The sequence below is a fragment of the Rana temporaria genome, chromosome 5 (genome assembly GCF_905171775.1).
Source record: "Rana temporaria chromosome 5, aRanTem1.1, whole genome shotgun sequence".
NCBI classification, from domain to species: domain Eukaryota; kingdom Metazoa; phylum Chordata; class Amphibia; order Anura; family Ranidae; genus Rana; species Rana temporaria.
In genome coordinates this window covers 53,029,238-53,044,841 of record NC_053493.1, presented here as the reverse complement: position 1 = coordinate 53,044,841, position 15,604 = coordinate 53,029,238, and the positions used below count along the sequence as shown (strand labels likewise).

General features: G+C 42.9%; 1 protein-coding gene across 3 annotated transcripts in view; it reads left to right on the top strand.

Annotated features, from left to right (window-relative positions):
- Nucleotides 1-15,604, top strand: part of MKX (mohawk homeobox) — a 176,608-nt gene that overhangs the window by 57,872 nt on the left and 103,132 nt on the right. For all 3 annotated transcript variants that reach the window (XM_040352584.1, XM_040352583.1, XM_040352585.1), the window contains exon 3: nt 2,885-3,044. In XM_040352584.1, coding sequence (XP_040208518.1) covers nt 2,885-3,044 — 160 coding nt within the window. The remainder of the gene's footprint in view (nt 1-2,884; nt 3,045-15,604) is intronic.

Genomic DNA, 15,604 nt, shown 5'->3' with positions numbered 1-15,604 from the left:
TGTCGCGATTCTTCACAGGCCGGCGCGGACGCCCGAAAAGGCGGAAATTGAGACAGAGAGGTGGCGGAGGGATGCCTGGAGTAGGGGTGGTGGTGTGGGGGTACAGGAGAGGGATGTCTCCGTGGAGCTAGGGAAGCCGGGAGAAGTCAGATGAGGGAGTCTATCCGGGCGGAAAGCTGCGGCTTATCCTTAAAAGGACGTCCGCAACTCGCCCCTGAACCGGACCGAGGGGAGGAAGATGGACGGCGATCGGGTAAACACTGGGGCTTACCAGAGAGGAAGGAGCTCGGTCTATTGGAGGCCGAGGGAAAATAGGCAAACGGTTGGGTCCTGGAAGCGGTGGTGTGTGCTTTGCCGCTGGGGGCTGGGAGGAGTGCACCTTTCTGCGGTCTGACTGCCTGTCTAGCTTGACCCTGAGTGGAGCAGACTCGTCGGGAAGCGTCCTACTCCACCTAGCGGCTGCTCTGACTGACTCTGAACAGCAATGCGGTGCGAATCACATGCAGGAAGCTGCTGCTGTCTGTCCTCCAACAGGTTTATTCTGCTCTTGCCCTTAGCATGCATGATGTGTAATTTCTTAATTATTACGGGAAATAATTTTGATGTATGGGATGGGGGTTAAAAAGATAATCTGACCTGGGTGCCAGATAAATTAGCTACGCCACTGGGTTACATTGCCATCGCAGGAATTAACTTTTGATGTGAAGGTGCAGCCTAGCCAATAAAAGCTGCTAATGTGGTAAGTCATCTTTGCCCCAGTCTGCTCCTTCTAGATAGGAAACTTAAGCTTCTTCTGCTTCCACTCTCTGTGGTTTTCAGTAATGACTGTATAACCAGGTCCAGTTATAAGTTAATGAAGTGTGTGACTGGCTGTCATACCTACATAAATTGCTTAACATCAGCCAAACCCTTAATGGATTAAATTAGGCTAGTCGGTTTGTTGAAAAGGTAATTTGTAACACATCCACTAGCGTGAAAGCATTCTACATCATGGAATTCAAGTGCTCTAGCTGATAGAAAATGTTTTATATTGTTTGGATAACTTTACAACTATTATTATTATTATTATTTATATGAACACAAAAACAATCTTTCAGTATATTTGCCATCATGCCTCAGGACCGGTTTGTGCTTTTCCAGCACTGCATTCAAAATGAACTGCTTTTGCAATCTGCTTCGGGTGCCAATACATTGTTAACGGCACCAAAAAAAAATGCAGATCACAAAAACAGTGTGTTTGCAGGCACTAGATCGCATAGTACCACAGTATCATGAGATTTAGTGCGACGTGTTTTTCTAAAAGTAGTGCATGCACTACCATTTGTGCGGTCTGGTGCAGTTTGCAGCCCACTCTGTGCGATTCTGGGGTGAACCGGCCCTCACTGTATACGGTTTTCTTCAGCAAATCATTTTTGTGACTTTGGTGTAAAGTTTTTGCTTGGATCCTGACAGGAACAGCACTTTCTGTTGAAGGCTGACTTTGTTAAGCAACTGCTTTGCAATTAGCCGCAGAGTTGTCAGCATGCTATGTGTGCTGCTTGAGAACACCATTATCTATTAGGTGTGTGCATACAGACAGTCCAATGGCCAACTAAATGAGCTTACACAGCAGGTTGACAACACTGCTTTTAATTAGTGCTGTAAGCTGTGAACAGAAAATACTCTTACTGGCAGGATCTCCAGGCAAGACATAGAATGATTTGTTGAGGAAAACTGTAGACAGCGACTCAGGCCTCGTACACACGACTTGCTGGGATTTTTTTTTTGCAGAGGAAACCGGTCGCGTGTACTTTTTTCGACGAGGAAACTGTCGAGGATCCCGTCAAGCCAAAAAGAGAGCATGTCTTCTTTTTCCTCAACGGGAATGGAGAAACTTGCCTTGTCGAGTTCCTCGACAGCCTAACAAGGAACTCGACGAGGAAAACGATGTGTTTCGCCCGTCGAGTTCCTCGGTCGTATGTACGAGGCCTCATGATGACAAACATACTGGAAAATAGACTTTGAATTTACATACAATTCAACTTATTTTTATAAAGCAACAACATATTTCATATTATGTTTCTATAGTCAGATCCATGTAGTACAAAACCAAGATTTCACATCAAACAGATTTTGTGTCTGTTCCTTTGATATCCTTCCATAAATATTGCTGCAGGCAGCTATGTCTACAATTTACCCCTGACAGCGCACAATTGTTCAACTTGTAACGAAATTCAATGGATACATCAAAAGCTGTACAGGCACAATAGATCATGAATTAAAGCTCCAGGCACAGACATTCTAGAATTTGCAAAAAAAAAAATTACCACTGGTCGGGTGTACTAAATGTACAGATCGCTGCACTTTACTGTAAATTTATCAGTTTATGCTGTATACTACAGAAATCGATGTAGAATACCTGGAGATCCTGCCATGATGGTCCTTGATTTTCTGTTGTAGGGTGACAGCTGTTTCTCAGTTGTGCACCTGCCTTATCCATGATTGAAACTGCGAGTGTCCACACCAACACACATTGTGTGGGCATCATCCCTCTTAAAGCCAAGTTAGAGCAATGCAGCGAATGCTGGAGCAAGTGCATGTAAATAGGAAGTGACTAAAAGGGGCTGAAGGAGATCCAGTGCTGGGATCCAAAAAAGGGTGTGAACAAATGGTAAAAGACTGTATTTTATGAAAACAAAAAATGTAATTGTTTATAATGTAGAGTTGCTTTAATAAACAATATGTCATCCAGTTAGGTTTTACATCTACCTAAATAGCAGCTATTTACAGTATACACGTTTTGGTTCTACTCTTCAGTCTTACAGTATTACATTTATTAAAAGCAACAGCCTTTAGGCCACTCATCCAGATTATCATGAATGTTCTTTTATCTTTCTTTTATCAGCTCTAGAGGGAGCAGCGGTAAAATAAGACACAAACGGCAGGCGCTGCAAGATATGGCGCGACCATTGAAGCAGTGGCTGTACAAACATCGGGACAACCCATATCCAACGAAGACCGAGAAAATCCTTCTGGCACTTGGGTCACAGATGACTCTGGTTCAGGTAAATACAATAAAACATGCTGCTGTTACATAGTCTAATTCAGTGTTTATCAACTCCAGTACTCAAGGCGCCCCAACAGGTTATGGTTTTAAGGTTTCCCTCAGATGAAACGGCTGTGGTAATTACTAAGGTAGTGAAACTGATCAAATCACCTGTACAGAATAATGTAAAGCCTGAAAACATGACCTGTTGGGGCTCCTTGAGGTCTGGAGTTGAGATATATATATATATAGACTATAGCAAAAAGTATGGAAAAGTCACATAACAACCAAATTATAGAGCCTTTACACTAGAGCCCCTGAGGCACTTATTTTGCTACTTTACACATTTGCCTGCTTAATGTTTTGCCTACTAATATTTAATACCATGGGCCTTGATGGCTCTTCTTTAGCTCCTTTGACCATTTGCCTGCTTTATGTTTTGCCTACCAATATTTAATACCATGGGCCTTGTTGGCTCTTCCTTAGCTCCTTTGTCTATTTGCCTGCTTTATGTTTTGCCTACCAATATTTAATACCATGGGCCTTGATGGCTCTTCCTTAGATCCTTTGCCCATTTGCCTGCTTCATGTTTTGCCTATCAATATTTAATACCATGGGCCTCGATTGCTCTTCTTTAGCTCCTTTGCCCATCTGCCTACTTTAGGTTTTGCCTACCAATATTTGATACCATGGGCCTTGATGATGATATGGTTTGGCATCAACCAATAGTGGATTGTATTGCCATTGCCCCCCTTCCTAAATATGAATGTTGGAGCTGCAAAGATTTAGAACCACTGGGGTTCATAAATGACAGCTAAAGGGATATATGGATTTTTATCCCAAGCCAATAATTATTTTTCGATCTGGTCTTCAGCCCAACACAAACATATTTCAAAAGAAAAAATAGCATTGGGGATGATAAACAATGCACCAATCCTGGCCAAGCCAGGTGTTAAGTAATAGCATTTTTGACAGTGCTCAGTTAAACTGATTGATATAATGGTGATAAAAAATATAATATTTTATTTTAAACTACATTTAACCTTTAAAATGCCCATTCTGGCATCTCTCTTTGTGCCAAAAGGCTTAGCAATACAACTTTATTTTTGCCTTTGAATGTCATGCTCCTTAGTTCGTTTTTGACCTATTATAGAAGATAAACATTGCCCTAATGGATCAATTGTGTATGTAAATGCTGGATGATTTACATGGCAGATGTTATGATCATGGTACAGTTAGCTACACAATCGATTGTTCAATCTGTGAACTTTATTGTGGACAACCAACATTTTTTTCCTGCGTCTATGGGTACCTTAAGACGTTTCCTAATCTAACACTGCCTGATCTTAATTAGATTCAGCAAGGACCGGAGATAACCTCTTACGTCTACCAGATTTTTGATATTTAAGCTCCCGCTAGTGAGTTTCTAGCCAGAAGAGACAAAAGAGATGCACAGTACAGATTTCCAGATCTGCTGGCAAATGTGTCGAGCAGGTGCTACAGATGAACCCAAATTTTATTAAGGGATAGTCTTCTGTTTAGTAACTTTAGCTTTGACCTTTATCGAGTAAATTAGTTTGGCTCTCTGCCACAGACTGCATGATTTTTTTGTCCTTCCGACAGTAAAATCCATCACAAAAGCTTTTCCTAAAATGTTCCCATATGCTGTTGGAGAAGCATTGATTTGTCTATATGAGTGTAAGGTACTGTGAAGGGACAAGCTAGGCCTAGACTACACCCATCATTGTGTAATCCCATACATTTGGTAAAAATCATCTTTAGCTCCGGTATTTACTTTTTCCTTGGTGTAACATTTCTGAGCTGACCTGATGAAGTGTAATGGTTAGCTCCTGAAAGTGTGTCTATAAAATCCTCTTGTTAGAACAGTAAACCATTTTCTCCTCTGTTTCTGCCTATATGAAATTACATGACATTAGATGCACACAGAAGGATTCATTTACTGTTCCCCAAGAAACCATCATGTGTCTGCTCCCTTTGCTGTAAGTTCAGGAGGCCAGCCTTCTGTTTAGCAAAGTAAGACAGCTTTCTGCTCAAAGTCAATTCATGCTGCTCTCTTGTGGCCATATGACTGTGTATTGGATATTCATGTGGTCTAGCTTACTGTTCAGACCCATTTCATGTTACTATTTTAGAAAGGTCAACTTACTGTATTGTTAGTGTTGGCCTTGAAAGGTTTACCTACCTGTTCATCAGCTGTTTTTGTGGATGGTCAGACTATTGTTTATCAACTGTTCATTTTGATTCTGGAATTTTAGCCTACTGTTCATTGGCTGTCCATTTTGATAATGGAAGGCTAGCATATTGTGCATTGACTTGTCATGTTGACCTTAGATGCTCAGTCTTCTGTTCATTTTTGTGTTCACCTTGGAAGGTGAGCCTACTGTTTATTGGCTGTTTATATTGACATTGGAAGGTCAGTCTACTGTTCATTGGCTGCTGAGGAGACTTCTGGTTGTGGTTAGGGGTTTTGACACTCCTGGTGAAAATGCTTTGTACCCGTAACTAACAGTAGTTTTAAAGGGAAATTTAAGGGTTAGAGTTGGAGAATAGCCTATTTAGATCGAGGCCAAAACCAGAATATCAAACAGAAACATAGTAGACAATATCTGAGACACAAGTTGATTATGAAAGCAGACCTAGCTCTCAACCATGAGTTTATGAGAAGGCTCTGCTGTTTTGGTGATCTCTTCCACCTTTAACAGTCCCATTTCCGACAAATTACTAGTGATTTACAATACTTGGCTGCCCCTAGGTCTTTAGCGTTCTGCAGAACTTTTTTTACACCCCATGGCAACAGCTTGTACCAGAGTCTAGGCAGTATCGGGAAAGGTGCACACAAGGGTTAGTAGGGACCAAATGGACATAAGACAAGTGAGCTGAAGGCTGAATATTACAAGGATTCCCAAAAGGAAACACAAACTAAGAATAAGTGAATAAGTGATAGGGAGCAACCAAACGATGGGATCAGAAGGTTGCCAGAACAGGATAAAAAAACAGACATTAGGGTAGGACCTGTACTCAATGAAAGTCAAATAAGACACATAAAGATTCACAATCAATCTGCCAGGTCCTGGTTACTAATAATGCACAAACATGTATAGCCTCAGGAAAGAGAGAGGCTAATGAGAGTGGGTTGGAGCTATAGGCTAGTAGAAAACATAAAAAACAGCAATAGAACAAGCAGTGAAATGTGTGGATGGGAGACATTGCACAGAAAGCAGGCAAAACCTGCAAGGTATCAAAGGAAGCGGAAGTGGACCCTTTAAAAATATTTCTGTATATAACTGCAACTGTAGTTCAAATATCTGTGAATAATCAAGTACAAGAAGTGTAGCCAGTAAGTGACAAAAGCTTTATCCAAATCAAGACTTTGTAAAATATGTACACTAGAGTTGAATAGAAGGTCAAGAAGACCTCTGTATGAAACACTGTGACTTCTAATTGAGAGGTACCATTTGAAGAGTTTTGGACATCTTATACAGATGGGATATTTTTCCATATGTTCATAAAATGGTGATGTTATACTGACTATCATCATATTATTGAAAGCAGGTGAATAGAGACAAGCTATATTCACTAGGATACATCAGATGAAGCCATCCCATGTGTGTCTAAACCACAAAGTGGAAGAAAAGGTTGACTTTTTGTGCAATACCGAGGACTCACACTAAATTAACAATATTTGTAAAAACATTACACTTTTATTATATACAAAATAATAGATTTAATTCAATCATACATGGATATACACAACTGTATATACAGTACAACATATGTCAATATTTGACCTTAACAATATTGTGTATGCACCGCATTTCGCAGCTATGAGGTGTGACAGTAATAGGCAGTGACAGGTACTCTTTATGGAAAGATCCGGGGTATATAAGACCCCAAATCCCTCCTTTGCACTTAAAAGCATTTAAAACAGCAAGTTGGCTGTTTTGAATACTGTCATTATTTTTAATTTGGCTCCTTTAAATCTTCTGTAAACCCGTTACTAGATCTGAGACCCAATCAACGACAATTCTGGCTTTGTGCGGGTCTCAGGCCAGCCGGCGGATGTGACGGCTAGTTGCCCTTCAAGCCGAGGCTGCATATTTGCGTATAGTCGGCTTGAAGGGTTAAAATGTCCACGGGCTAGGTGCATCTGAATTCATCACGTGCACTGACGAGCTGGACATTTAGCGGGTGCGGCCCACGGGCCGTAGGTTGTCGACTAGAGTTGAGCGGACACCTGGATGTTCGTGTTCGGACCCGAACCCGAACTTTAAAAAAAAAGTTCGGGCTCGGGAACCCGAACTCCGAACCCCATTGAAGTCAATGGGACACAGACTTTTAGTAAAAAGAAAAAAAAATACGCGGAGGTCCCCCCCAAATTCAATAACCAGACCCTTTAGGTCTGGTATGGATATTAAGGGGAACCTTGCCGTCAATTAAAAAAAAAATGACGTGGGGTTCCCCCTAAATATCCATAACCAGACCCTTCAGGTCTGGTGTGGATTTTAAGGGGAACTCCACCCCAAATTTAAAAAAAAAATGGCGTGGAGTTCCCCCTAAAATCCACACCAGACCCCTTATCCGAGCACGCTGACCGGACAGAGTGCGGCCCCCCCCTCTCCTGAACCGCACCAGGCCACATGCCCTCAACATTGGGAGGGTGCTTTGGGGTGCCCCCCAAAGCACCTTGTCCCCATGTTGATGGGGACAAGGGTCTCATCCCCACAACCCTTGCCCGGTGGTTGTGGGGGTATGCGGGCAGGGGGCTTATCAGAATCTGGAAGACCCCTTTAACAAAGGGAACCCCCAGATCCTGCCCCCCCCCCTGTGCTGTGTGAAATGGTAATGGGGTACACTGTACCCCTACCATTTCACAAAAGGAAGTGTAAATAGTAGTTTTCAGAAAAAAAACACACACACCATAGAACAAATTACTTTATTAATTAAACCAAAAAAAATCCAGCGGTGAAAAAAGACGATCGGTGCTGTTCCTTGCTCCAACGTTGTCTCTATCTAGCGCCGGGTGATGTCTCCAGCGACGGACAATTGGACATCCATTCAGAGCACAGCTCAGCGAATGACGCGCTGATGCTTTGACGTTTCTTTTATAGGGGAGGCGGGCCACGCGTCACGTGACCCCGTCACACTCTGCTACGTCACTGGGACAGCCCAGACATGCCCCTCGCGCTTGAGCGGGACGGGGTCACGTGACGCTTGGCCCGCCTCCCCTATAAAAGAAACGTCAAAGCATCGGCGCGTCATTCGCTGAGCTGTGCTCTGAATGGATGTATGTTCTCATCGCTGGACCATTAGTCTGTCGCTGTAGACATCACCCGGCGCTGGATAGAGACAACGTTGATGCAGGGAACAGCACCGATCGTCTTTTTTCACCGCTGGATTTTTATTTGGTTTAATTAACCACTACCCCACCGCGCCATAGACATTTTACTGCTACAGCGCGGTGGAGTTATTCTGGGAGGACGTCCCTGGGACGTCCTCCCAGAATCCTTCACACGCGCGCCCCCTGGGACGCGCTCCCGGAATCATCTGTGAGTGCCGGGTCTAGAAGACCCGGCGCATCACAGATCGCGGTAAATCGCCGCTGATAGCAGCGGTTTACCACACTTGTAAACAAACTGGCGTCATGTGATGACGCCGGTTCCTCCTTCTCCTCTCTGTACCGATCGGTACAGTGTGAGAGGAGGGGGGCGGGAGCGGGTGTCAGCAGCAGCACTGACGGCTGGATTTGTGACAAATGCAGTCACAGATCCAGCCATCCATCCATCCCAGCTCAGCTATCCCTGTGCAATACTCTGCAATACCCCTATAATCTGCAATACCCTGCGCAATACTCTGCAATACCCCTATAATCTGCAATACCCTGCGCAATACTCTGCAATACCCCAATATTCTGCAATACCCTGCGCAATACTCTGCAATACCCCTATAATCTGCAATACCCTGCGCAATACTCTGCAATACCCCTATAATCTGCAATACCCTGCGCAATACTCTGCAATACCCCAATACTCTGCAATACCCTGCGCGATACTCTGCAATACCCCAATACTCTGCAATACCCTGCGCGATACTCTGCAATGCCCCAATACTCTGCAATACCCTGCGCGATACTCTGCAATACCCCAATACTCTGCAATACCCTGCGCGATACTCTGCAATACCCCACTACTCTGCAATACCCCAATACTCTGCAATACCCTGCGCAGTGAAAAAAACATGCAAGATAAAAAGTTGTAACGGCCGCCATTGTATTCTCTAGGGTCTTTGCTAAAGAAGCATATATAATGTTTGGGGGTTCAATGTAATTTTCTAGCAAATAAATGATGATTTTTATATGTAGGAGAGAAATGTCAGAATTGGCCTGGGTGCTTTAGAACGCCTGATGGCGCTCCCTGCATGTTGGGCCTCTCTATGTGGCCACGCTGTGTAAAAGTCGCACACATGTGGTATCGCCATACTCTGGAGGAATAGCAGAATGTGTTTTGGGGTGTAATTTGTAGTATGCATATGCTGTGTGTGAGAAATAACCTGCTAATATGACAGAAACTAGATTTTTTTTTTTTTTTTACAGAATTTTCAGTCGTTTTTCTTTTATAGCGCAAAAAATAAAAAACCCAGAGGTGATCAAATACCACCAAAAGAAAGCTCTATTTGTGGGAAAAAAAGGACAAAAATTTCAGATGGGTACAATGTTGTATGACTGAGTAATTGTCATTCAAATTGTGAGAGCACCGAAAGCTGAAAATTGGTCTGGTGAGGAAGGGGGTTTAAGTGCCCAGTGGTCAAGAGGTTAATAAAGTAATTTGTTCTACGGTTTGTGTGTGTGTTTTTTTTCTGAAAACTACTATTTTCACTTCCTTCGTGAAATGGTAGGGGTACACTGTACCCCATTACCATTTCACACAGGGGGGGGCAGGATCTGGGGGTCCCCTTTGTTAAAGGGGTCTTCCAGATTCTTATAAGCCCCCTGCCCGCATACCCCCACAACCACCGGGCAAGGGTTGTGAGGATGAGACCCTTGTCCCCATCAACATGGGGACAAGGTGCTTTGGGGGGCACCCCAAAGCACCCTCCCAATGTTGAGGGCATGTGGCCTGGTGCGGTTCAGGAGAGGGGGGGCCGCACTCTGTCCCCCCCTCTTTTCTGCGGCCGGCCAGGTCAACGTGCTCGGATAAGGGGTCTGGTGTTGATTTTAGGGGGAACTCCACGCCATTTTTTTTTTAAATTTGGTGTGGAGTTCCCCTTAAAATCCACACCGGACCTGAAGGGTCTGGTTATGGATACTTAGGGGGAATCCCACGTCATTTTTTTTTTAAATTGACGGCGGGGTTCCCCTTAATATCCATACCAGACCTAAAGGGTCTGGTTATTGAATTTGGGGGGACCTCCGCGCATTTTTTTTCCCGAACTCCGAACCCGGACCTGAACTTTCAGCAATTATTAGGGTTCGGGTCCGGGTTCGGGAAAAACCAAAAGTCCGTACCGAACCCGAACTTTACAGTTCGGGTTCGCTCAACTCTATTGTCGACCTCTACTCTACAGGTTCAGTTGAGAAAGAAGATGGCAAATGAGAATATTTGAACTCCCCTTTGTAAATTGATTTTCTATGCAACACAGGCAAAGTTTGCATATTGTTCTATCTATATAATAAAGTTTCAAGTATCCTAGATGGAGATCATTGCTGGGCCACTGTGCATTGTATGATCTCTTATGCAACTGTCGGGATAGGTTTTGCCAGCTCAGAACAGACACACGTGTCCAAAGTGGTGGCCCTCATTAATAAGCTCCAAATGTCCTCATCAATTACAAGATCCTTCCTGCTGCAAACCGACATTTAATAATGGATTGCTGGCGTCTACCGCAGTGTGAGCCCAAGAAAGATGTATAATTCAGACATCTCTGTTAGAGTGAGATTGTTTTGCAGTGGAAAATGAGGGATGGTTTTTATGGATCCTGTGTCTAGTGTTACCTAACAGCATCTCGGTGCAAGACGCTTATAATTCAACTCATTGGCAAAACATTTCACTTTTTCAACACATGTGGACATGTTAAATCCCAAAGCTGTCGCGTAGCTAATCCCTAATACGTGACCTTTCCAGCGAATGGTTTTGCAGCTTATAAAACAAGGCAACACCGTGAAATAACAAGTCAAATAATTACACATAGAGCATAATGCGGGTTTGTTTCACCTTTTTTCTTGAAAAATGGGATACAGAAGTGATATACAAGTATGGGGCAAACAAAGTGAATGAGAAGAGTTATTGCTGTTAATAACACATGGCCATGTACACTCCATTAATGTTTTTACAATGGCAACCCAGAAACACTGAAGCTTTTGTAGCACTTATTTTTTCAGATTTATGCTGGTAATGCTTGTTAAAGAAGAACAGGACTTAATTCATACATAACTCTGCAAAAGAAGAACGCTATCTGCAACTAAATGTTGAGCATAAATTACCTCCACTGTAATAACAGAAACCTTCTGAGTTCTGACCCTTTGGATTAAACAAAGATACCAACTATAAATGGTCCGATGGGTTTAACTGCCAGGATCATGCATACAGATTTCAATTCAAGATCTAAACCCAAGATCGAATATGTTATATATTGCAGCATTTCAGTCTAAAAAAGTTGTGGTTGCATTATTTTATTTTTTTTAAGCCTTTTCTTTCCTTTTATCTTCACTTGTTGATCCTACAACTAACACAATTTCTATCCTAGGCTGAAAACGCTTACTCACAATACTAACTCTGTGGAGGAAGAACGTGGTCAATCTAGGTTGCTCGCTACTGATTTAGTCTACAGAACACCTTCCCTCTTCTCCTCCCCATAACGTAATGGGAAAGTGTTCTGTAGTTCACAGAGGTAAACTTGGCAGGGCTCATAACGTTGCTTGAGGTTTTGACAGGCGCTTACGGGTTAACTGGATTTCTGCCACAATTAACAGGTATTTATTTTCACTTATCGGACAAATATAACAAAACGCTTTTGATGGTATATTTAACAAACCGAAAGGGAGTAAATTATAGAATTATTATTATTAAAAAATGATTATAAACACAGTCGTACCCATGGGTCTCGATGCGTATGACTATAATGAGCAGGGAGATTCTGATCTTCTTAATCTAGCTCCCTTACTGGCCAGGATGCAGTGACCTATAAGCTCCCATAACACTTCTGGAAGAGCAAGGTCTTCAAACTCTTCCTGAAGCTTAGCAAATTGGTGTTTTTTTTTAGGACCAACGGTAAATCATTCCATACCTAGAATACCTACCATAGAAGTACTGTGGAACCTTGGATTGCGAGCATAATCTGTTCCAGGAGAATGCTTGTAATCCAAAGCACTTGCATATCAAAGCGAATTTCCCCATAGAAGTCAATGGAAACTAATATAATGTGTTCCACATTGACTTCCATTGCATGCAATACCGCATGTGGCCAGAGGTGGGGGGGCGCTGGACAGACACAGAAATACTCAAAGACAGCTCGGCTGAACTCGGAAAACCCTCGGAAAGGCTCAGAAACTGAGTATTTACCAGTGATTCAAAGTATTTCCAAACGGCTTCGAATCGGTCCGAGTGTCACCAGCACCCCAGCACCTTTGGCCAAATCTGGTACTGCAACACTTGCAAACCGATACAGGATTTTTTTTTAAAGTTGCTCACCTTTTAAAACGCTTGTTATCTGCGTTGTTCGTAAATCAAGGTTCCACTGTACTTAATTTAAGTTTGATGTACTGGAGACATTGTGCACAGCCACATGGACTGTGAGAGTGTTGAGCAATGGTCTTTAAAGCGGAGGTTCACCCTAAAAACATGTATATACCATTACATTCAGCATACTTCCGACATGTACAGTATGCAGTTTTTTTTTTCCCGCTGTACATATCGTATTATTGTTCTTTTCCACCCGGCTTCCGGGTTCTCACTCCCGCGGGAGTAGGCGTTTCTATGCAGCAGCGCAATGTCACCTGGGACTTAGCCCAGATGATTGACGTGCTTGATAAAAACTTCCCTCCGTCGGATAAGGCACGTCACAAGTTCCGAAAATAGCCGAACTGGGAGTTGGCTCTATACGGCGCCTGCACAGTCAGCTTTACGCGGCTCCTAATCTGTGCGCAGGCGCCGTATAGCGTCGTATAGAGCCGACTTCCAGTTCGGCTATTCGGGAAGTTTTTATCAAGCACGTCAATCATCTGGGCTAAGTCCCTGGTGACATTCCGCTGCTGCATAGGAACTCCTACTCCCGCGGGAGTGAGAACCCGGAAGCCGGGTGGAAAAGAACAATAATACGGTATGTACAGCGAAAAAAACAAACAGCATACTGTACATGTCGGAAGTATGCTGAATGTATTGGTATATACATGTTTTTAGGGTGAACCTCCGCTTTAACTTGAAGGAAAGTAGTTTTATCATTGGTTGTAATTACCGGTAAATGGCTCTTCATTTTATAAGCAAATTCTATCAAAAAGTAGTATTTTGTTTTTGTATTGGCAACCGTAAGTTAAATAACTTGGCAACTTCTTATAGCTATCTGGTATTCTAAGAGCATTGCTACTTTACTAGTAGTTTGTGTTTCTTCACTCTTCATTCAAGGTCATAGGTACAAATAATAAACTTGCCGCAGACCTAGACAGTTCATGCTGAATGTATGATGAATAATTCCTCTTTAGATCCAGAGATATAAGCAGATAAAATGATATGCAAATCTTGACTTTTGCTGTAAAAGTCAAGGTTGGCTGTTCACCCTCGAGACCATTCAAGTGTGGAGCCAGGGGGCAGTAAAACCAGGCAGTTGAGACATGGTTTTACCACCTTCCGGACACTTATCTTAACTCAACTGTTGCAAGTCATTGGGGCCATATTACAACCAACGTGCAATGCATGCGATTGCGACATGGTGGTGCGGCATTTACAGGGTTAAATCAGGCGGTGAGAAGACAAAATATCACCTCCTCACTGCCCGTCAAATGCCTTTAAAAAGCTATCAACTATAGATTGTTCACTAGAGGGGTGGCAAGGCCTGCCGCACATGAGCGAGCCCTTGCTGCTTATGTCCAGGGAGTGAAGAGATGAATGAAGTAGGAGGAAAGCGCACATAAATTACAGCAATACCAGGTGACACTTCCTCCTGTTTTGCACATTACTCTCTCCCCGTAGTCTCACCCCCACTTGTATTTCCTTTTTCTTTTTATGACATCATTGATATGAAGAAAATGAGAATCCTGTATGACTTATAAAACCAAGGATTATGGTAATGACTTTTTAAGACGTGTAGGTATAATTTAAACGGAAACAGTAAAATCCTCTTAACAAAATAATTTCCCGTAAAAACAAATCTCTTTCTAAGCCCAGAAAGGTATTGTTCACATGTACTGTACATATGTCTCCAAGCAGTGGTTCCAGAATTATTGCAATACGCTTATCACTTAAAGCGGGAGTTCACCCGGAAAACAATTTTTAACATTAGATTGAGGCTCATTTTGTGAAGGGGAATCGGGTGTTTTTTTTAAAATCGAAGCAGTACTTACCGTTTTAGAGAGAGATCTTCTCCGCCGCTTCTGGGTATGGTCTTCGGGACTGGGCGTTCCTATTTGATTCACTCTCACTCTATCACTCTCTCGCTCCTTCTCTCTTTCCCTCTCTCTTCTGCTTTCGATCTCTCTCACCCCTCTCTATATTTCTCTCGCCCCCCTTTCTTTCACACCTCCCTCCACAATATTTCTCTCACCCCCCTTTCTTTCACACCTCCCTTCTCTATATTTCTCTAACCCCCTTTCTTTTACACCCCCCTCCTCTATATTTCTCTCACCCCCTTTCTTTCACTTCTGATGGTGGGGTGTTCTGGACATCTAGTCTTACAGATACAACAGGCCCTTTGAGGGCAACCAAAATGCTGATGCGAAAATTGAGTTGCTCTAGAGGATGAGGAATAAGATGTAATACTTACCTTATTCCTCCCTCTGGTGCTCTCCTCTGTTTCGGCTTGTGGGCAGTTCTGTACCCTCCACATGTAAAATGCAGGGCTATTGGTTATTATTCGGCAGTGGTTTCATTTACATTTAGCTGTCAGTGGGGAACCCCGCTAACAGCTGGTGAGTCATCCGTTGTTAAAAACATGGTGGTCGGCTTCCCGGCCTACTCCTTAACAATCAGCTATTTTTTTCAATTTTTCCCCAAAAAGTATTGCTGGCAGTTGTTTAGTTTACATTTAACTGTCAGTGGGGAACTCCGCTGACAGCTGATGAGTCATCCGTTGTTAAGGACGCAGTGCCCGACTTCCCTGCTTGCTCCTTAACAACCAGCTATTCACTAATTGTTAGGAACACCAGCAGCTACCCACTCCTTACCAAAAACACTACAGCTCCTAAACACTTGTAAACACTCCTAAACACTGCAGACCGCTGGCATCTGTTTTTGAATGTCTAGTGTACATGGAGCCTAAAAAAGGAAATCAATACAGCTATCACACCTAAGAATTGGTACACTTTTGGGTTTATTACTGCTTTAATGTTTTTTTTTTTTTTTATCTGCCTGGATA